Below are 21,766 nucleotides of genomic sequence, written 5' to 3' on the forward strand. Positions count from 1 at the left end.
GGGACATTTATTGAAATAAAAAGGCGGCATCACTTCTAAAATCCAAACTCTATAGCTTCTGTTTTTATAGAAGAGTATTTCATTGAAACTATGCTCGAAAGTGCCTCTTAAGTGTTTCTTAATTTGTGGGGTACTTATTTTCCTGGGATACAGAATGGGGTTCACTGTTGGCCAGAGGACTGAACACCATTCACACACAAGGGTCCTTTCTTTGGTCCAAAATCTCCAAGTGTCTAGGTGAGTGAGGCTCTCTGCTCTGGAAGCGTGGGGCAGGGTGAGAGGAGGAACAGATGGGTTGTGAGCCTCTGGACCTAGGAAAAAAACAGCATGAAGTTGTGGGAGGCTGGGACCAAGGGATGGGTGATAGATTCTCAAACAGCTGAAGGAGTACTTCCCGCAAACTCCCCCTGCCTTCGTCTGCGGTGGCGGCATCTGTCTGTCTCCTTCACTTATGTGTTGGGTGGGGTGGTGGTATTCAGGTGGAGGAGAGAAGAATGAGGAGGAAGATAAGAAGGGATCGGGATATGAAGTCAGTGTGAAGACTCTGCTTGTTGGAGTCGCATGTTTGCTGACTGGGTTGCCTCTCCAGGGTCCTCTGATTTTTAAAGAACTCTCAACTCGTGACAGTACTCATATCCATGCAACACCTTCATAACTCCTTGTCAGAAAGCAGGCCCTTATTTTATAACCAAATTTGTGCTCCTCAAGGTACTAACTCTTTCGAGATTTTTGCCTAGCAGAAAGGGCTAGAAAAGCCTCTGTCACACGAGAAGGTTGACAAAAAAACACTTCCGTCAGCTTCAATGTAAAATAGCCCATATGAACTGATTAATCATTAGCGAGCTTGAACATGTTAGTTAAAACGTAAGAAATAACGAGTAGCAGTAGAGACCAACAGACCTGGGATCTGAATCTCAGCTCCAACATACCGGGAAACCTTGGACAAGCTACTTAACCTCTCTTGAGTTCTACCATTTGTAACAGGGGCATAAAAACACAACCTGACCCTCAGTCTTTTGACATTGATTCTGATAGGACACAGAAAAGTCAAAGCACAATGCCCTATATCAATATATATTTACCTTGATTTTATTTTAAAAGTTGTGGAAATTACAAAGCAGCAGCCAGTAGGCTACAAAGACCATGGCATGTATCGTTTGGCATAGAGTGTATTTTGAAAACTAGGACAATTCAAATAAAATTAAGATCTCCAAGTTCTCTTGAAAAATCAGAGGTTCTGGCAACAGTGGCTCCTTATTTCCAGTGGGCAAAGAGACTGCCCCACCACCACACAGGCCGTTACCACCTAGGACCCCGAGGCCACCTTTCCCCACGCCTTCACCCCCTGCCCACTTGGTGTCTGCCTTGCATGCACAGTCACGTGAACTTGCCACCTGCTCTAGAGCATCTTCTTTAAAAAATACACCATTGGGGCACCTGGGTGGCTCAGTCAAGTGTCTGACTCTTGGTTTCGGCTCAGGTCATGATCTCAGGGTTGTGAGATCGAGCCCCGTATTGGGCTCTGCGCTGGCCATGGAGTCTGCTTAAGATTCTTGCTCTTCCTCTCCCTCTACCCCACAACCCTTCTCCCTCTCTAAAAACAAAACAAAACAAAACAAAACAAAACAAAACCCCAAAAAACCCACAACATAAAGTTTGGCCTCTATAAAGGAGACTTGCTTTTGACAGCTGGGCATTATGGAGAGGGTACAGTTTCATAGTCAGATATGGATGCAAGTCTCACATTCCACAGAAATTTCATGAAAACTGATGACCCTCAGCTTCCTTACCAGCAAAACAGGGGAAATTATTCCTACCTCTTTGGGCTGGGTAAGAAGTTTATGTGCTACACAGGGAAAGCAACTATTATACGGTAGCTGTTATTACTCCTAGTAATGTTGGCAAAAGGGGGAGGAAAAAAGCACATATCTAAAGATCAGGCAAAATGTACTAATGTTATAACTAAGGTCCCACAAACAACTGGTGATAACTAATTTAGGGGTCTACATTTCTTTTTTGAGGGATGGACAGTCTTTTAAGAATTAAACTTGGAAATCAAAGCTATGCTTTAGCAAAAAATGTCAAGCCCCAAATGTCTTCCTGTTAGAGGTAAAAAATGAAGGGTTTACAAGTAAAATAATACGCTGTCTAGAATTTGCTTGAAAATACTCCAGAAAAAAAAAAAAAAGTGACTTAGATGAAAGAGGTCAGAAAAATGTTGGTAACTGTTGGACTGTGTGATAGGTCATGGAAATGCATCAGGTTACCCTTTGGATTTCTACTGTGCTGGAAAACCTCAATACATGAAAGAACGAGAAAGAAAAATATTCACACCGAGGTGTTGGTAACATATCCCCAGGGCCGGGCATGATGCCTGGCATAAGACAGGCACTTATAACATCTTAAATAAAGATTTTTTTCAATAAATGGATAGACAAAGAGTGTTTCTTGTATCTCCCGGGTCTTTCCCCACTGATACAACTGTAGTATCTTCTTTGCTAGTCTATTCCTTCGGCTCTCCCCACTCCCAATTTATTGCACGGGGAGCAGAAATAATGTCCTTGAAGAAAAACTCCCCTCCGCTTCCAAAGGGCTGTTGAGTACCTTGCAAATCAATCAGTGGTTTCAAGACTCCCAACTAGCCAGCTTCTCCTGGACCAACCGACCTCACGTCCATATGTACACTTACAATTCCATCTCCGTTCTACCCAGACAAATCCCACTGGCTCTAGCTTTAATGCTAGAGAGCTACTTTTTAGCTGTGTGGCCTGGAAATAGCCACACCCTTCCCCTGCTTTTCTCAGATTCAACCCACTGGGTTGGGTTGTCTTGAACACGCAGAGATTCCGCGGTGGTCATGTGCCTGCTGTAAGGTTATTCATGTGCCCCTGTGCCTTTAAGGGTCATCTTGGTCTATGGACCAAACCCGAAGGCTGGGGCTTTGTCTTGTACCTCTTGTATAACTCTGCAAAACTGCAGAGCCTCACACACAGGGCGCACAGAGAACAACACTGTCTTTCAAACTGTCTGTATGATTCCTTCCAGTAGGGTCTTGGGAGAACTTAAAATGAGCAAGAATTTCTCCATGAGGCTTTTATGAATAAAGTTATCATCTCAGCAGGAGAAATTTGATCAATATCTAACCAACCTCCAGCCACCGGGGGAGTCCTGGATGAGACCTCAAAGCTGAATGTACTTTCAGTGTTTCTCCTACTTTTCTGTCTTCCTAGCTAAGCATCCTGAAGCACAGAAATAACTCTGTTGCACGCCTCAGAAGACTGGTGTCATGCCTTAGTTCAAACCAGGTTATAACCAACTTCTGCGACTACTGGCCCCATTCTGCATCTAGGGCAGGGATTCTCAACCCTCACCAGGCACTGGGACCAGCTGGGGAACCTTTAAAAAATACTTATTTCTTAGGCCTCATGCCAAAGACACAGATTTAATCGGTCTGGAATGGAACCTGGGAATTCACATTTTTTAAAAGGTTGACTTCGAAAAAAATTGTAAGTGATTTTAATGCACAGGTGAGACCGAGAAGCACCAATCTAATGGTCAGGACAGAAAAAAGGATTTGTGGTGGTCTCTTTAGGCTGAACTGTAAGGCACTGGGGAGCCACGGGAACGTTATGAGCAGCATGGTGACACGAAGTAGAGAAAACAAAAAAACCAGTCATTGTGCATCGAAAGACCAGGTGATACAGGCATTGGTATAAATAAAAGGGGTTGTCTATCCGGGCAGAGGAAGGAAACTGCGGCTGTATCCTGCGACAAGATGTCTGACAGCCAAAGGGCCACCATCAGGGATCAGCCAGACAGGATGTAAGTGGAAACCAGCCCTCGGTCTTGCCTCCATTCTATTCTCTTTCCCATTACAGATGGCTCACGTGCTGACCTCAGCATGTTGTTAGCTTATCTGCTGTCAAGAATAAAGCTGAGTTTCCACACACTAAGCTTTATGACTTTGGTCCAGAATTCTCTTAACAATAAAGGTTTCAGGGGATGCCTTCAGAAAAACAACCCACCACTATAATAATAACTATTGCATTTAATCACATGGGCTCTTTCTCTGGAAAAATAATCACCCAAAATTTCCAACAGAGTGTTATCCAAAAGTCCTGAGGCAATGATGTTTCTTTATTGCGTTGTGATAATAACCAGTTTTGGAGAGACTGAAGTGAAATAGCCATCCTTAATTTCCACTGGTGGAAATATAAATTGGGACAATCTTCATGGAAATTGGACACTGTGTGCTAGGAGCTTGGAAATAATGCATACTTTCTATCTAGTGCTATAGATCTATTCCTTAGAATGGACTCTAAGAACATAATCAGAGATGTGGTAATTGTGTACAAGTTTGTCACAGGATATAGAATATATATCATATATATAACATATATATAATCATACCACATAAGTTTGACATAAAATACTGAAAATTTAGAAGTAATCAAAATAAATTTGCAACAAAAGTGACCAGTTAAATAAATTTTGGTACTTCATTAAAGCAGAATATTAAGAATCTATTAAAATTATGACTTTCAAACTATGGAAAAAGCCCAGATGTCCATCAATAGATGAATGGATAACGAAGATGTGGTGTGTGTGTGTATACATTCACAGACACACACACACACACACGTACATACATATAATGGACTACTACTCAGCCATAAAGAAAGAAATCTTGCCATTTACAATGACGCGGATGGAACTAGAGGGTATTATCCTAAGCGAAGTAAGTCAATCAGAGAAAAACAATTATCATATGATCTCCCTCATATGTGGAATTTAAAAAACAAAACAGAGGATCAGAGGGGAAGAGAGGGAAAAATAAACAAGACAAAACCAGAGAGGGAGACAAGCCCTAAGAGACTCTTAATCACAGGACACAAACTAAGGGTTGCTGGGGGGTGGGGGTAACAGGCTCATGGACATTAAGGAGGGCACGTGATGTAATGAACACTGGGTGTTATATACAACTAATGAATCACTGAACTCTACCTCTGAAACTAAAAATACACTATATTTAATTGAATTTAAATTTTTAAAAAAGAAAAAATAATGGCTTTAAACAATATTTAATATATTAGAGAGTGCTCATGGTATATTTTAAGTTAAAAATAGGATGTTACAAAGCACTTTTTACTAGGGACTTAATTTTTTAAGTGTATTTTGCAAATACAAAAACATACTTGAGGGTAAATGCAGTTTACAGAATATAGTTTATTTTTCCCTCATATTTTTCCACTTTCTACATTTTTAAAAATAAACATTATTCATGATTCTAAAAGATACAAAAAATGTTTTGTTTTCAATACACATCGTCAATGAAAAGTTTTAAAAATAATAAATGATCAGTCTTGCCCCCTTTATGAGTGAAAGGACACACGTTTCTGAAAAGGTTTCTGGATCTATACCAATATTTTTTAAAGCACCAATTTTTTTATTCTCTTAAAGAGGCTTTTTCTGACCTCAGCTTGTCCCTCACTATTTCTCCCTTAATCCAGGCTGTTCCTAGTTGGAATGCTGACAACCACAGTCCTACAACTCCAAAACATCCGTGAGGGTGTAGTGTGCTCAGCAGAATATTCATGCTCTTTCTTACTGATCATTTCTATAAAAGGTGTCAGAGCCAAGGATCAGGAAATGAAGAAACCATTAAGGTATTATGGACACTTGAGTCCCCAGGGCTCCACAGACCATCAAATGCCACTGAGCACATAACACAGGCTCCTTCGCCCCTAGAAACTCCCTTAGTTCTACTCTGAGATTCAGCACTAGATCCAAGGTCATCGTGAACCAGAAGGCATCCTCCCCCACCTAGGCCAAGCAATTTTAGAGAAATACGAGGACTCTGGTTCTTCTCTAGAATGTCATGGACTGAAGAGACTTGGCTTGTTTTCTTCAGAGAAGACCTAAGTACTTGGCACGAGAACTGGAAGTGAATTGATGTGTACAGGTCAACCACCCCATGCCTGCTCGTGACAGCCCCTCCTCCTCAAGACGTCCAGAGTGGAATCCGAGCTGCTCCTTGATCCGGCTTCAGGGTGGGCATGGCAAAGGACGAGAAGGTCAGAGCTTGTCATGCATGCCATTTGCTCCATGGCCTGAGACCCAGTGGGAGTCCTAGGCCCCCGGCAGTTCCCATCTCCAGAGCTCAAGGCTGTCAGCTGGAAGGCAGCTGTTTGCTTTGGCAATTAGTTCTCCGAAGGTGCAAGGAAGCGGGTATACCCATAGTGAGCAATGGAAGTGGGTGCCACACATCCGGCAGAGTCCCCCCCAGCACACTCAGAGCACTGTAACACTCAGGCAGGAAACGAGACCCACCTCGTAAGACGTTCTGATGAGTCTGAAGATGTCTACCTCAGGGTAGGGCTCCACGTCATCACTGAGCAGGGAGTGGAGGTGAGGGATGGGAGGCAGTGTGCTGTCTTTATTGGTCACACTGTCTAAATACCTGGACCAAGAAATGAAACAGAAGTCACCGGAGGCTAATTTGGAATTCTCCCATTACAGTCCTCTACCCATGTTCTATAAACCCTGCATATGAAGATAAATCCTCAGCCACAGACAAAAGTGGGCATTATGATTACCATCAAGCCAATTAAGACTCATGAATCCAAGGAGAAAGATAGAAGGCAAGTTCAGAGAAGAAACCAGAGGTGGTTTACAGGAGGCTTAGGGGGCACCTCGGTGGCTCAGTCAGTTAAGCATCTGACTCGTGATTTTTGCTCAGGTCATGACCTCAGGGTCATGAGATCGAGCCCAGAGTCTCCACGTGGAGTCGGCTTGTCCCTCTCCCTCTGCTCCTCCCCCTGTTTGTGCACGCTCTCTCTCTCTCTCAAATAAATAAAAAAAATCTTTAAAAACAGTAACAACAACAACAAAGTGAGGCTTTGTCCATTACCTTCCCAAAACAGTCATGGCCTCCCCATCATCCTTGCAGCTCAACAGTTTGTCCACGTTTGCATCCAGCACAGCCAGGGCCAACTGGAATATCACCTTGATTCCTTCATAGAAGAAACAGTCCACGACCACAACTGCACTCTCAAAGGGCATCACGCTGAGAAACAGCGTGAGGAACCAAGACAGGGAGATGGTAGAAATCACGCCCAGGTCCTGCATGCAGTCGTACAGCTGGGGGACATAGTCTCGCGCTAGTTCCTCGAAGACACCCTGGTCCACCAGTGCACCTGCAGCAGGGGCGGGCACAAAAGGCCACAGGTGAACCCACTGCACCTTCTTACTGAGGAACCCCACCAATCGGCTTGGCTAAGATAACCCAGCTCATAATTGCTGCTGAGACAACTCGGCTCCTTTCTCATAACTGTTCTGCTGCTACCGTGTTACTAGTTACTATGTTACTAGACCAAGGTGTCAATATCCTGCGGTCAGCAGATTAGTTCTGGGTGCTTCTCTTTCTGGAGCTTTCCTGTCCTGCTTCCCTACCACAAAAGAGCAATAACACACAACCATAAGGGTTGTTGGAAAAGTCAGTTTAGAAAGTTTTCATGAGGGATGCCTGGGTGGCTCAGTAGTTAAGCATCTGCCTTCAGCTCAGGTCATGATCCCTGGGTCCTGGGATGAAGCCCCGCATCGGGCTCCCTGCTCAGCGGGAAGCCTGCTTCTCCCTCTCCCACTCCCCCTGCTTGTGTTCCCTCTCTCGATGTCTCTCTGTCAAAAAATAAATAAAATCTTAAAAAACAAAAAAGAAGAAGAAGAAAGTTTTCATGATATATCATACAACTCCATTTCTTGGCAAACATTACTTTTCTGGATGCATGTCCCCACATATGAGGGTTTTTTTTTGTTTTGTTTTTTTTTGTTGTTGTTGTTGTTTTGTTTTGTTTAATGTTTTTTAAACTTGAAACTATGCCAGAGGCCCCCGGCTAGCTTAGTCGGTAAAGCGTGAGACTGTTGATCTTGGGGTTGTAAGTTCGAGGCCCATGTTGAATGCAGAGATTACTTAAAAAAGAAAAAAAAAATCTAAAAAAAAAAAAAGCATTTCAGTTGTACATACACACTCATGATCAACTTACTGACATTTCTGGAGAATTTTTCCAGTGAATCAAATTAGTGTGAAAAGGTTTAGAAATGAAGAGCACAAGAGGGAAGCATAAAGCATACATTTTACTACTAGCAACAAAAAGCTTGTTCTGCTAAAATGAAATGTCTAACACTTGAGAGGATTATAAGGAGTAACACCAATAATTTGTTTAAATGCTTATAGCCATTTTGCAATGAAATCGGTTCTGAAAAATACTGCAGAAACTTAGTCTTGGACAAATTTTTGTTTTTTGGGGTGTTTTTTTTTTTTGCATACTTCTGCTGTCCATAGATTCCATGGGCTTCACGAAAACATTTTTTGTCAAATCTGACCAATGGTCGACATGTTTGGTGCCGTTCCCACATGCCGCAGAGTGACACCTACATTGAGTGTTTCCTACAATAATTTCTCTAACAGTGATACATGTATATTCCTTCAAGCTCCATGGGGCTCCTTTGTGTACAGCCCATGTTAACTCAAGCCCTCTCATTCCCATTTTGGGAAAGTGGAGTAGTCTGAAACTCTTTTGGTTAATGGTGACTGGAAATGCTGTTCTAGCCACTATCCTGGCTCTAGAAACATCTTTGTGACCAGACATGGGTTAAAATGTTAAGTACCCCCCACATACCAACAACTCTGGTGTTGTAGTAATCAGGAAGCATGCGCTCACACAGAGCTACTAGCAGCCAGAAAGCTTCCTCCTCTTTGGCATAAAGCAGCAGTACGGACGTGACAATATTCATGGCCTAAAGCAACGAAAAAGGGTGTCATCAAATATATTTTAAATACATCAGACACATGTTAACATAAGAAATTTTGTGAACCTGAAAAATTACTGCGTTAGTCTCACAGGGTCAGCAAACGTCTTAGCAGAAGGCCAGATAATAAATATCTAAAGGCTCTGAAAGCTACACACACATATTCTTCTAAGTTGTTTCTTTTTTTTTTTTTTTTTAAGAACCCTTTAAAAATGTCCAAACCTTGAGTCCTTGAGCCTGGAACTGTTAAGGGTCTTCAGGAACACCAATACTCACCAAGGACTGAGTCCCTGCACACAGGCAAGCCCTCATTCAAAAACTTTGCCCAAAGGCTATCTGACAAAGCTTTTAACCTGCTCAAGTCTCAGTGTTTCTAATCCTTAATTCACAAGACAAATATTTCCTTTTTAATCTTCCATAATGGTTTCTATAACCAAGTACACATGGCCTGAGGCTCTCCTCTGAGAAAAATAAAACCTTTCAAATTTGGAGTCCTCACACTATTTCCATCTGGATAAGGAAGGCAGAGATAAGTAACAGTAATTTAAATTCTAAAGTAACCCACTTTATTAAAAGATATGATCACTTAACTCATAACCACTCAAGGCTCCACTACTTTTAATAGTACTCTTAATTAAAAAGAGAAAGATCAAAAGATAAATATGAACTCTATAATTGTAGAGGCCAACTAATTCTTGTACTTCCTTTGACCTTCTACAAACCAGTAACTGTTCATCAGACTTCTACAATATAAATACTAAAAAAAAAAAAAAAAAAAAAAGGAATTTTGGCCTAATAGGCTTTTTCTTGTAAGTCACAATATTTGCCCAAGTAAAATTATTATTAAAATTCCACTTGAGAATTAACCTGCCAATTCTAGTACATGATCATGGTCACAGTTAGCTCCTCAGTCATTCAGTCAAGGTAAGTCTGTAATAGGCTCTGGACTAAGTATTGGGGAATGGGGTGGGAAAATACAGTGGTGACAAGTCCCACAGGACTTAAATGTTGATGTCAGAGAGACAGAATAAAGATGTAAAGGTTAATTAATCAATTTTGGGGGTGTATTTAAATGCTATCAAAAAGATAAAATAATGTGGTATAGGAAGACTTGTACTGTGTGTATGTGTAGAGGAATTAAGCCTGCTTTAGCATTTATCTATCTACCTACCTATCTTTCCATTTATCTACTTTTGTGTTAAGCAGTCATTTAGTAAAAATTATGCCATCTTTCTGGATCTGGGGGATGTTTGAGGTATTTGTCAACATATTAAAAGTTGTATTCCGTTGTGATTTCACTTTTTTTTTTTTTTTTGAGTATAGTTGACACAAGTTTATACATTATGCTACGTTTATCTCAAGTGTCCTGATAGATACATGGCTATTACAGTATCACTGACTACATTCCTTATGCTGTGTCTTTTATTCCCATCACTTACTGATTCCATTACTGGAAGCCTGTATTCCCCACAAAAATACGGAATGCTTCACATATTTGCATGTCATCCTTGTGCAGAGGTCATGCTAATCTTCTCTGTATTGTTCTAACTTTAGTATATGTGCTGCCGAAGCGAGCACAAGCCTGCTTTAACTTTTAGCTAGATGGTCGGGGAAGGCCTCTCTGAATATGTGGCCTTTAAGTCTAAAGTCACACCATCTTAGAGTTTTCCCAATTATGGTCAATGTACTAGTACAAGAGATAATTTTAGTTGGTATGGGGGCAACATTTTTTGAATATTGGATTAAGCATTTATTTTAATGGGTATTAAAATATAATCCTAGCATATAAAAGTTATAGTCTCAAGTATGTTCTTACTTAGGATGCAAAGTAGGAGCACTGTGGAACTTAGAAGCCAGAATTACAGGCCTGGTGCTCAGGCACGCTCTCTTTTACCTCGGGGAGGGATGAGGGGTCGCTCAGAGAGTAATCAGAAGTGACTTGAAGGTCACCAAGGTATGAGGTGGTGGATTCAGAAAGGGCATTCTTGTCTCCCAGCTCCTCTGCTCAGCGCTGTGGTCTCAACCCAGGGAGATTTTGCTCCCCAGGGGCTATTTGGCAATGTCTAAAGACAGTTTGGCTGTCACAACTAGGGAGTTCCACTAGCATTTCGTGGAGAGATGTTATTAAATGTGGCATTAAACAGGCATGTTATTAAACATCTACAAAGCACAGGACAACCCCAAACAAATAATTATCCAGCCCACAATGTCTATAGTGCCAAGGTCAAGAAACTTAGGTGCAGGGATGGTTCTGATAACCATTCTTCTGACTTACTGGTTAATAAACAAAAATAATAAAAAAAATCTAAACCAGCTGGGTCATTTACCTGGCAATATCCTATGTTAGGATTTCGAAAAGCATAAGCTGTTAAGACTCTCCTTAGAGCAGCAATGCCCATTTCATTCTGGAAAGCTGGGTGTTCTGGAAGGGAGCGGTGTAAATCCCTCTCAATCTCCTCTGTGGCCAGATTATACTTCCCCATGGACTTCTCCACTAGATCTTCGTAGTACCCAGGATGCGTGGCCTTCTCATTGATGGCACCTAGGAAACACCCAACAGATACAACATCCAAAGCGGCAGGCCCTGCTCTCGGTCTGCAAACACAGCTTACCAAGTGAGCCACCTGCGAAATAATGACAGCCCACACGTGAGGTGGGCTGTGGCAACTGTGGCCAGACTTGGTAAATTTACTTGCGGCCTGCTTCCCTCTTTCAACTCCACTGTAAGCCAAATTAGAGGTTTGCAAGCTAAAAATCTGTGTTTCCACAGAACTTCCACAGACGATCCTGGAGGGCCTACTTAGAGGAAGAGAAGGAAGGAACAAGAGTAAGCCAAAGCTTCCCCGTCTCAGCCCTCTCTCAACCAGAGCAGTTCTGCTGGTGTTTTATTGGGGTTCTCCTTAAGATTTCACTTGAAAAAGGGAGTTCTGCCTCCCAAAAGAAATTTGAAAACTGCTTGTGAAAGCATAAGCTTTGAAGAGTTCAAAGAGCCACACTGCAGAGTAGGAGGAGGTGTTAGAATGTATGCAAGGATTTTTAGAATTGCAGTGGGTGGTGTGGGCATTCTTCACAGAGAGCACCACTATGGCTGGGAGTTCCTCAGGTGCTGGGGATAAGGATGGAGAAATGGGTTGAGAATCACTGGTTTGAGATATTTGCATTTATGATTCCTGAAGACAGAAAACCCTGTATGTATGAAAGCATCTAAATCTAAATCTAATTAAAATAACTTATGTAATTATATATATACATACACACATCTATAAAACACGCATATATGTATACATATTACGCGCGCGCGCACACGCACACACACACACACACACACACACACACACACACACACACACTAAATGACAGGATAATATTTCACTGATTAGAAATTAGAACCCCTGGGCTGGCCTGGACCGTGTCAATGACAGTCACCCAGAAGAGACAGCCTCACCACTCAACATTTACCCAGGAAAAGGCAGTCTGGTTGACAGCAACCGAACACTGGCTTTTGCTTTGTTTCCAAGGGGGATCTGCAAAGTTATCTTTTACCATCTGGCCTGCACTTCACTGTGTACACCAAGCCAGGTCCTGGTAAAGTGGCCCTAAGAGTCACGGGGAGCAGGGCGGGAGCCAGGTGGGGCTCCCCTACCAGGAGCTGGGCTCTCCCCAGGGGTGAGCTGGCTTGCAACCTACCACACGCACCCTACCCCCAGTGAGCTGGGTGGAAATAGGAGCTGTGGGCCGCGCCACCCCCTGGCCTCACATTGTCCATCACCATTAAAGAAAATACGGAGTCCAGCTCTCTATGGGTCTCTGCAACAGTGCTATGTACTATCGTGCACTATTTCTTGGCTCTCACTTTGAGTTCCATTTTCATCCAAAATGGGGCTGTAAGTAACTTCTAATTTGAATGAGGATGAAAATGGAATTTTTCATTTACTACATCAGTGACCTGAATCAGTTTGTCCAGGTGCCTAGTTCAACAAACACAAGGAAGACAGAAGATGGACAGTAAGGCTCTTCTTGGGCTGAATTTGTAATCAGAGATCATTGGATTCAAATTTGGATTGCTAAATTAGGAGCTAAGGCTGGTCTACTTAAGGAAAATAAGCCACGTAAATGAGGATAGAACAAGCTAGTTTTACATGAAACAGACAAAGCCAAGTAATTTTCAGGATTCTGTCCCCCAACTGCTGAGATGTTAATATATCTTATTATGGGCAATTACCCTTTATATCTACTTTTAGAAAGAGCTTTGAGATTGTTTGTTTGTTTAAAATGCTTTCCTATAGGTATGGCAACTATTTTAATTTTAATGTCACTTTAATTTTAATGTCACTTTTAAAATAAAAGGTTTTGATAACAGCACTTGTGTTGGATCATTTTGGGTTCAAATAAAAATATTCAAGTAAGTTTATCTAAAATGATTACATTTCAGGCTTCTAACGAAGTAAAACAACTGATTTATAAAGACTGGTGACACCAAAAAAATGCCCTGGATGTTCCCGACAGAACAGACCCCTGGGATACACTGGGCACTTTAGGTGAGCAGGAAGGTGTGATTGGGCCTAGCCTGAAGAACCTCTGGTCTCCAGCAGGACTCAAAAGTGTGACCCCGCCGGGCTCTGTTGGGGCATGAGCCTGGCTGTGGACCAGCGAAGGTGGGCACATCTTTCCCACAGGTCCTTGACACAACCCCTTCTGCCCTTCCTGGCGTCTCCAGCTTGGAGTGGGTGATCTAGGCCTTCAGTTCTAGGGCACATGCTGGCCTCTCCTTCACATCTCCAAGCGATAACCAGGAAATTCAGGAGGTGGCAAAAACCAAGGATGAGGCTTTCTCATTCCTGTCTCTCCCTGCCTCAGTGACAGCTCTGAGCATGTGCCACACTTTAGCATTCTCAATGAGATGTATTCTCATCATGTGTTCTCATCAATGGACACAGGCAGGAAAAGGGGAAAAAAAAACACAAAACTTCCCAAATCACAAAGAATTATACTCTTTCCCTTAGGTTCTCTTTTCTCCAAAGTAGCGTTAGTGAGGGGATGGAAGAGGTTATGCGGATTTGGGGGGTGATGGCTTCAATATTTGGACAGTTGTATGTGTTCTGTGTTTTCACTGAGAGACTTCAACACTCTGGGGAGGAAAGGCAATTTAGTGCCAAACTGGAGGGCTGTATATTTTGAAAGAGCCCAGACACGCGATGGAAGGCGGAAGGGGAGTGCTGAGGTCCTGCATACTCCGGGGCCAGGGCCCCCAGCCCCAAGCCCGGCCATACCTGACAGCAGCAGCCAGAGCTCCCCCCGCATGCTCTCCGGTATGCCCTTCAACACCAGCTCTCGTGTTTTTTCTGTGCGGTACATGCAGATCCCTTGCCCATACTCAGCAAAGTGAATCTTCCAAGCTTGCTCCTTCAAAAACTCTTTGGCCTGAAAGGGATAATGAAACATTACTACATCCCAAAGTACTTCGAGGATGGAAAGGAGAAGTTGGATGGAAAGTGAGACTATCTCCCCTAGTGAACAGAGTGGTTATGTTCTGGACAAAACTCTTCAGAACAAAGAAGTCAGATTTTCTGGAGTGCTTCCCTCATTTGACACCTGAACCTAATTTAAAGGCTGTGGTTCTGCTTTGAAGCTTTCTGGACCAGAATGAGAATTCCACTTACCCGAAATGGGTCAGCAGAATGCAAATTATATTTATGGCTTTATGTCCACACCTCCAAGTGAAAGTGAGTTGATGTTTTTTAATTGTGGGCTGAGGAATTTTGTACTTACTTGTTGGCTGACTTAAACTTAACAGTTAAAAACAAGACAAAAAAAGTCACCCATACTCTGTATAACTCATCTCCCGTGAAGAAGCCATTCTAAAATCTTTTTTTTTCTAAGATTTTATTTATTTATTTGACAGAGAGAGACACAGCCAGAGAGGGAACACAAGCAGGGGAAGTGAGAGAGGGAGAAGCAGGCCTCCCGCCGAGCAAGGAGCCTGATGTGGGACTCGATCCCAGGACCCTGGGATCATGACCTGAGCCCAGGGCAGATGCTTAATGACTGAGCCACCCAGGCGTCCCCATTCTAAAATCTAATGAGAGATTTAGATAAAAATCTGCTTTGTTTATAGGAAAATATTTATTTACATAGATATTTATGAGTTTACTTTGATTAAAAACTATTTTTAAATGTTACTGTTCTAACACAGAAAATTTCAGGCAAGAGCAGGAGACACCCACCAATTTCGGGTTGAATTCCTCCGGAGACCGCCGCCGATACATGGTCATCAGGGTCTGTGTGGCTGTGGGAACGCTGTTGCCATTCAGGTTAAATTGGCGCTCTCCATCAGCATCGGAGCTCGTGCTTCTCTGGGGGCTGGAGGAGACGAGGCTGCTGGGCCGAGAATATACCTGCCGACGCACAGAGGAACTTGTTGAAAGAGTGTGAGCCGTAGAATCTACTTCTTCAGTGTCCTCTGTATAGACACCAACAACTACATCATGGTTCCCAACACGTTTCTTGCAATGTGAAAACACAGGAGGAAGGCAGCAAGCCAGCGCTTCGGCGGAGATTAGACAGGTGCGTGGGTCATAGACCATGAAGCTTCAATGCTCAAAACAGGTTTCCTTTTATTTTTGATGCATTTTTGCAACAAACTGGTTGGTGGTTAGTTTCTGGTTAGCATGCATGCAAAGCATGACATGGCTGAATCAACTGCTTATGGGACCGCCTCCTCATGCCCGCTCTAGTTTCTGATGCCCACATGAGCTTGGACCGGGTGGACAGGGGCAGGCATGTTCCTTGTGAGGTCACCATCCTTATATTTCAGCTGTCAGTAATTACTCTGTCACTTGAGCTGGTCACTTATTTTCCCAGGCTCTAATTTTCCTGGATGTTGGCCCAGGGCCTAATTCAAAAGGGACACAGTATGTATTTTATCATAATAAGGTCATCATCATGATGTTGCATCTCAGATTCGAGACTTTATTTAGTGACCTCGGTACATTGCCAACAATGTCGCTATATGGACCAGAGTTCCTTGTTGCGTAAACAGGACCAATTACTTAATAATTTCTTCAACTATGAAATAGGGTTAGGCCAGCTGATCTACAGGGCTCTGTCCAGCTCTGCAACCCCAAAGCCAACTCCATGAGATTTAAATGAGATGAGATATTGCTCTGGGCATCAGGGTAGGTGCCTTATCTTAGCAGAGCTTGAGGATCAAACAAAATGGACAAGGAGGGGACCACTCTCAGGCAGAGTACTAGGACGAATGCAAACACCCGCAGGGGATCCCACAGACCTCATCATCTGAACTGTTACAGCTGCCTGCAAACTCCTTGTCCGAGTATATCTTGGAGGTTGTCTGTTGCAGGAAATCTGAGATCCTCTGCACCAGAAAGTCTCTATCTTTCAAATTGGCAAATAGGAAGGTCATCCTGTTCCTGGTGCTGATGGATAAAGGACTGGGGAGTACGCTGGAGCTGTCTGCCTTTTCCACAATTGTCACCTGAAAAACACACGAAACAAAGAACATGACTTTCCAAGGATCACCCAACAGCAGCCTCCGAGCAGCACCAAACAAGGAGCGCAACACTTTTACATTGTGTAGGAACACCCATATCTTACTGAGGCAAGAATGAGATTCTCTGACTCTGTTCCGATATAAGAGCTAACAACTCAAACTGGAGCTCGTATCAGAAGCTGGAATGACGGTGCTGGTCTTTCTAAATCAGCAGTTCTACACTGGGAGTAATTTTGCTCCCCCGGAGACATCTAGCAACAATTAGAGGCGTTTCCGGTTGTCACGAGTGGAGGGTACCAGTGGCATCTAGCAGGTAGAAGCCAGGGATGCCGCTCACCAGCGTGCAATGCACAAGACAGCTGATTCCCGACAAAGTCTGGCCCACGATAACAACAGGGCCAAGGTTTAGAAAACTCCTTGTGAAGAAACTCCCTGGTTTTCATTAAAATTCCACAAGTCCTAAAGGAAAGGACTCCTCGTTGCTGCGTCATCCCTAAGAGACGGAAACAACCTGTGACACATGTGCCTTTTTACCAAGCGTAAGGTTGGGATGGTTTTCAAAACCTCACCCATCTTTCAAACAGCTCCTTCGAATTCCAGGGCTTTGCAACCCTCTCCTCTTACCACCTGAACGTTTTAAAGGCTCAATTCCAAACAGACATGACGGAAACAGCTTAAGGGCCACCCCATCTGCACTGGCGGACCGTGCACGTGGGTGTGCGCATGCGTGTGGTGACATAAATCTACCACATCAGGTAGGTAGACGAGCAGGAAAGAAGGACATTTGTTTTAGCTCTGAACTGAAGACACATTTGGGGCTTTATAATAGGATTTCCATCAACTGGAAACTAGGATAAATGCATAAAAATATTTTTCTTTAGCACAGTAGGAAAAAAAAACTCTCAAGGCAAGCCCTAGATAAATGGTTTACTTGCAGCAGCTCTGACTATATCCTTAAAGTTCAGTTTCTCTTCTCTTCATTTCCACCCACCTGTAAGCAGTCTGGACACATTCAACTTTAACCTCTTCATCAACATTTTCATATGAAATACAATGTCTCCAAAGCAGAATTTTAAAACCTTTTTCCCCTTCGAGGCTATGGAACCTGAAGGAGATGCCTGAAAAGCTGAATGGCCCCAAATCCAAAATGCGGACAATGGGATCCAAAGAGGGAAAACTGCAGGACCTGACTTCTGCTCTCATATTTTATCAGCACATATAGTTAGATATATGTTTCTATATATTTTTTAAAATTTTTTAAAAAAGATTTTATTTATTTGAGAGAGAGAGAGTGAGTGAGTGGGAGGCAGAGGGAGAGTCTTAGGGAGACTTCGCGCTGAGCTCAGAGCCTGACATGGGGCCTGAGCCCACGACCCCACGACCATGACCTGGGCCGAAACCAAGAGTTGGATGCTTAACCACCTGAGCCACCCATGTGCCCCTCTATATATACTTTTAAAGGAATCCCCTGAGGTACTTGGAGTTGTACATAAAAGTGTTTTTAAAAAAAAAAAAAAAGTTTTTTTCCTAATGCAAAAAAAGCTGAAGAAATGGGAAAAAAATTTCTTTATCATAAAAAGGATTTTCCCATGGCATTTAAAACATGCTAAACGATACCTATGTTTAAAAGACCTATAAAAACTCCTTTTCTCAAAACCATTTTTTTCTGATTCTTTTGGTCACCAAATGTCTCAGACCAAATGCCAAATGCCAAGGGAACTAAAGGTTCAAGCTCCACACCTAAAACCCATATAGCCATGTGGATCTTGAGGTCAAAGTGGAAAGTCCTTTAGCTAGATCATGAATACAGAAACAACCAGAAAGCTCCCATATAAAACATATGAATGCTCACATGCACCACAAAATATTTTTTGCTGACAAATTATTTCTGGTAGAATCCGATCCCATAAGCTTTGTGATACCAGCAAAGGGTAACAGCAACATTTGAGTATTCTAGTTTAATAAGACACATTTCACTACCAACTTGGGTTATAAAAATAGACTGGAATTTAATCAAAACTTGATGTTTAATATGTAATATTTGCTAGGTAATTTATGCTTTAAAAAAAGAGAGACTTCATCTATAATCTCTATCTAATGAGGAACCTGATGGGTTCACCTTATCTCCCTGCTTTGCTGCCTCAGGAATTTTTTCAAAATCTGTAGTAACATGATTCTGTGTCTATTTGATCTACCTTAAGTCTATCTGTGGTATATATGTTAACAATCTCCCGTCAGTATTTTAGCTGATTTATAAAAAATTAAATGAAACAATTCTAGTTGATATAATCCTAAAGTGGCCATTTCAATTAGGATGTAATGTTCCCATGGAGACTGCTGCTCATCAATCAGCTTAAGTCAGTTCTAAAAGGTACGCAGTTCATGGACGCACCCCTCTCTACTCAGAAAGACCCCATGTAAGAGGGGAGGGTGGTGGCCCATCGCTTTTCTGTCGTTAAGGTAACGTAAAGGTTGTAAAAATTACAGAGTCCTTTGCTTCTTCCATTCGTTGGGATTAGGGATCTATCATTCATATAGCTTGGAGATTCATCAGGTTAAAGGAAGGGCACTGCTGCCTTCTTTATAAAGTTGCAACCACCGGGGCGCCTGGGTGGCTCAGGCGTTAAGCGTCTGCCTTCGGCTCAGGTCATGTTCCCAGCGTCCTGGGATCGAGTCCTGCATCGGGCTCTCTGCTCCGCGGGAAGCCTGCTTCTCCCTCTCCCACTCCCCCTGCTTGTGTTCCCTCTCTGGCTGTGTCTCTCTCTGTTAAATAAATAAATAAAATCTTAAATAAAAAAAAGTTGCATCCACCAACCATAACATGCTTTATTTCTCGATTATACTACCTCAACTATTGTTCCTCCTCTCACTTACCCTGGAATATGACTGAATGATCGCTGCTCTACCAGCCGTTAGGGAAAGCCAGCAAGCCAAAGACGGGCTGAGAACATCAATCCCCGTTCTCTCAGTTGCCCTGAACTCCCACTATTGTACCGTACACTGCACTGAAAGGTGAGGAGAGGCAGCGGGACGTGGTAAACAGGGGAGCAGACATCTTGACCCCTCCCCACTCCTTATCTCCATTTGGATAAACAGAGTGATGATTCGCTCCGATTCACCAATGCACATCCTTAATCCTGGAATGGGTTGCCCTAGCTGTTGCAGGTAACTTGCTTTTGGGTCGTACTTGATGAAGAAATTTAGAAATGAAGAAAATTAAGTTTAGTAATAGTCTATGGCAAAGAAGGTACATTTGCTGGAAAAAGTTATGAAATCCATTCCAGAGCCAAATGTAAGTGATTGTCGAATTATCCCCCTCAGAACTCAACCCCACCACATATCACCTCAAACAGTGTTGTAACACCAGTTTGCTCATATTAAAATAGGACTAGATTTGTCAATTGCCTAACATTTTGCATTCTTTTTGATCCACCCACTCAGCTTCTAGGAATTTATAATTCATACTTTAAGGAAAATCATGCATATAATTGGAAGAAAACTAAAAACAATGCAAGGGTCCAACCACAGGTAACTGAATAAATTTTATAGATCCAGTTAATGGAATAATATGCAGTCATTAAAAATGATACTATCAAAGAGCATTTAATGATATGGGGGAAAGTTTAATATACACTCAGTGTTGAAGGAAGTAAACAAAAAATAAAAATTCCCTATGTTTTATATCTAAGTAACATAAATGACATAAACACAGTGAAGTATAGAAAAACCCTAGAAAGTTGTACAGCAGAATAACGGGGCTATCTTTGAGTGGCGGGACTAGGGATGAATTTTTTTTTTTTTTAAGATTTTATTTATTTAGGGCGCCTGGGTGGCTCAGTCGTTAAGCGTCTGCCTTCGGCTCAGGTCATGATCCCAGCATCTTGGGATCGAGCCCTGCTCGGGCTCCCTGCTCAGCGGGGAGTCTGCTTCTCCCTCTCCCTCTCCCCCTGCTTGTGTTCCCTCTCTCGCTGTGTCTCTCTGTCAAATAAATAAATAAAATCTTAAAAAAAAATCTGCTCATATAAATGATCTCTTTAAAAAAGAAAAGAAGGCAGAGGGCTACATGAATCCTCTACTCTAGGGAATAACAAAGGGTCAATCTTAATTACATAACCAAAGTTTCTAACCACCTTAACTTCTAGAAAAGGACAAGGGCAGGTTGAAAGTGGTTGCCGGGACTAGAAACCGTAAGACTTCTAGCCCCCAAGAGGTTAACCTGGAGCTCCTCCTCAACTCCGAACCTCAAGGCAAGGTCTCCACACAAGTACCAGAACCACCTAGCACCTTGGAGACAGGATAGAAGTCACCTCCTCCCCAAAAACAGTAAGAATGTGTAGAGAGTAAGAATGCACAATGTCTTCATTTTGCATGAGAAATCGGCCTGGGACTCTATTAAAATACAGATTCCAAAACTTGCAGAGATTCAAAAAATGTGGGGCAGGCTCAAGAATCTGCTGCTGTGGCCAGCAGCGTGGTGGTTCTATTGCTGGTAACTGGCAGACCAGGTCTAACACTTGGCCTTCCAATTCACAATCCAGACTGTTGCCTTGGGACCAAGCTGCTCCCAGGCTGTGAGCAAGTGTAATAACTACGTTTTCTAGTTTCTGTATTTGAGGCTCGGACATCCCGGGCCTTGCTGACCCTGGCAGGGCCACCCTCCCAGATTAGCCAACTCCAAGAGATAATAAAGGACTCACCTGGGAGCAGGCCATTCCTATGCAAACCAAGCATGCAGAACCCACCACATGGCCCTCACACTCAGGGTCAACTATCCTTGCTCTAGTCACCCCGGGGGTGGGGGGCAGATACCAGATAGCTAGGGACAGCCCCTATGCCCCAGAGCCTGCTGAAATTATTCCAACTAGCCCATCCAAAACCTGCTTCCCCTGCCTTGCCTGTTTCTTCACATAGAAATCACAATAAAGGCTCCTGCCCCAATTCCCGACTCCCTGTGCCTATGGACCAATCGTGGTGCTTCCCCAATGTGCCCCCATGGCCTCTCCCAGAAGCATGAGGAGTACAACAAGCTCTCCTTCCAGTGGCAGCCACTTCCTGATGTGTTGGCCTCACCACACCTGAATAATAGTAAAATCTCCATTTTAAAATTCTAAGCTGGAGGCGCCTGGGTGGCTCAGTCGGTTAAGCGTCTGCCTTCAGCTCAGCTCATGATCCCGGGGTCCTGTGATCGAGCCCCGCATCGGGCTCCCTGCTCAGCAGAGAGTCTGCTTCTCCCTCTCCTCCTGCCCCTCCCCACTGCTCATGCTCCCTCTCACACTCTCTCAAATAAATAAATAAAATCTTTAAAAGAAACCCCAAAACTCTAGGCTGCCTTTTCTAGGAAGAAAAGCTCTTTCAGGTCACCGAGAGCAATAAGAACACACAAAAGGGGGTGGCCGGGGACACCAAAGAATTATGAACATTCACCGATGGTTAAACACCAACTAAATG

At 43.0% G+C, this 21,766-nt stretch overlaps 1 protein-coding gene and 1 non-coding gene across 4 annotated transcripts in view; both read right to left on the reverse strand.

The window, feature by feature from the left end:
* The window catches only part of TBC1D9 (TBC1 domain family member 9), a 114,886-nt gene that overhangs the window by 23,462 nt on the left and 69,658 nt on the right, over positions 1-21,766 (reverse strand). For all 3 annotated transcript variants that reach the window (XR_003520688.2, XM_027598309.2, XM_027598311.2), the window contains exons 7-13: positions 16,097-16,303; positions 15,033-15,203; positions 14,079-14,229; positions 11,136-11,350; positions 8,679-8,796; positions 6,911-7,196; positions 6,331-6,460 (exon numbers count right to left, since the gene is read on the reverse strand). Coding sequence is in view for 2 of the 3 variants with exons in the window: in XM_027598309.2 (XP_027454110.1) it covers positions 6,331-6,460; positions 6,911-7,196; positions 8,679-8,796; positions 11,136-11,350; positions 14,079-14,229; positions 15,033-15,203; positions 16,097-16,303 (1,278 nt within the window). In the remaining variant the exon portion in view is untranslated. The remainder of the gene's footprint in view (positions 1-6,330; positions 6,461-6,910; positions 7,197-8,678; positions 8,797-11,135; positions 11,351-14,078; positions 14,230-15,032; positions 15,204-16,096; positions 16,304-21,766) is intronic.
* LOC113926035 lies at positions 10,280-10,386 on the reverse strand. Its single transcript, XR_003521122.1, has one exon. It is a non-coding gene; the product is annotated as a U6 spliceosomal RNA (small nuclear RNA).

Source organism: Zalophus californianus, chromosome 2 (assembly GCF_009762305.2).
Source record: "Zalophus californianus isolate mZalCal1 chromosome 2, mZalCal1.pri.v2, whole genome shotgun sequence".
Classification (NCBI taxonomy): domain Eukaryota; kingdom Metazoa; phylum Chordata; class Mammalia; order Carnivora; family Otariidae; genus Zalophus; species Zalophus californianus.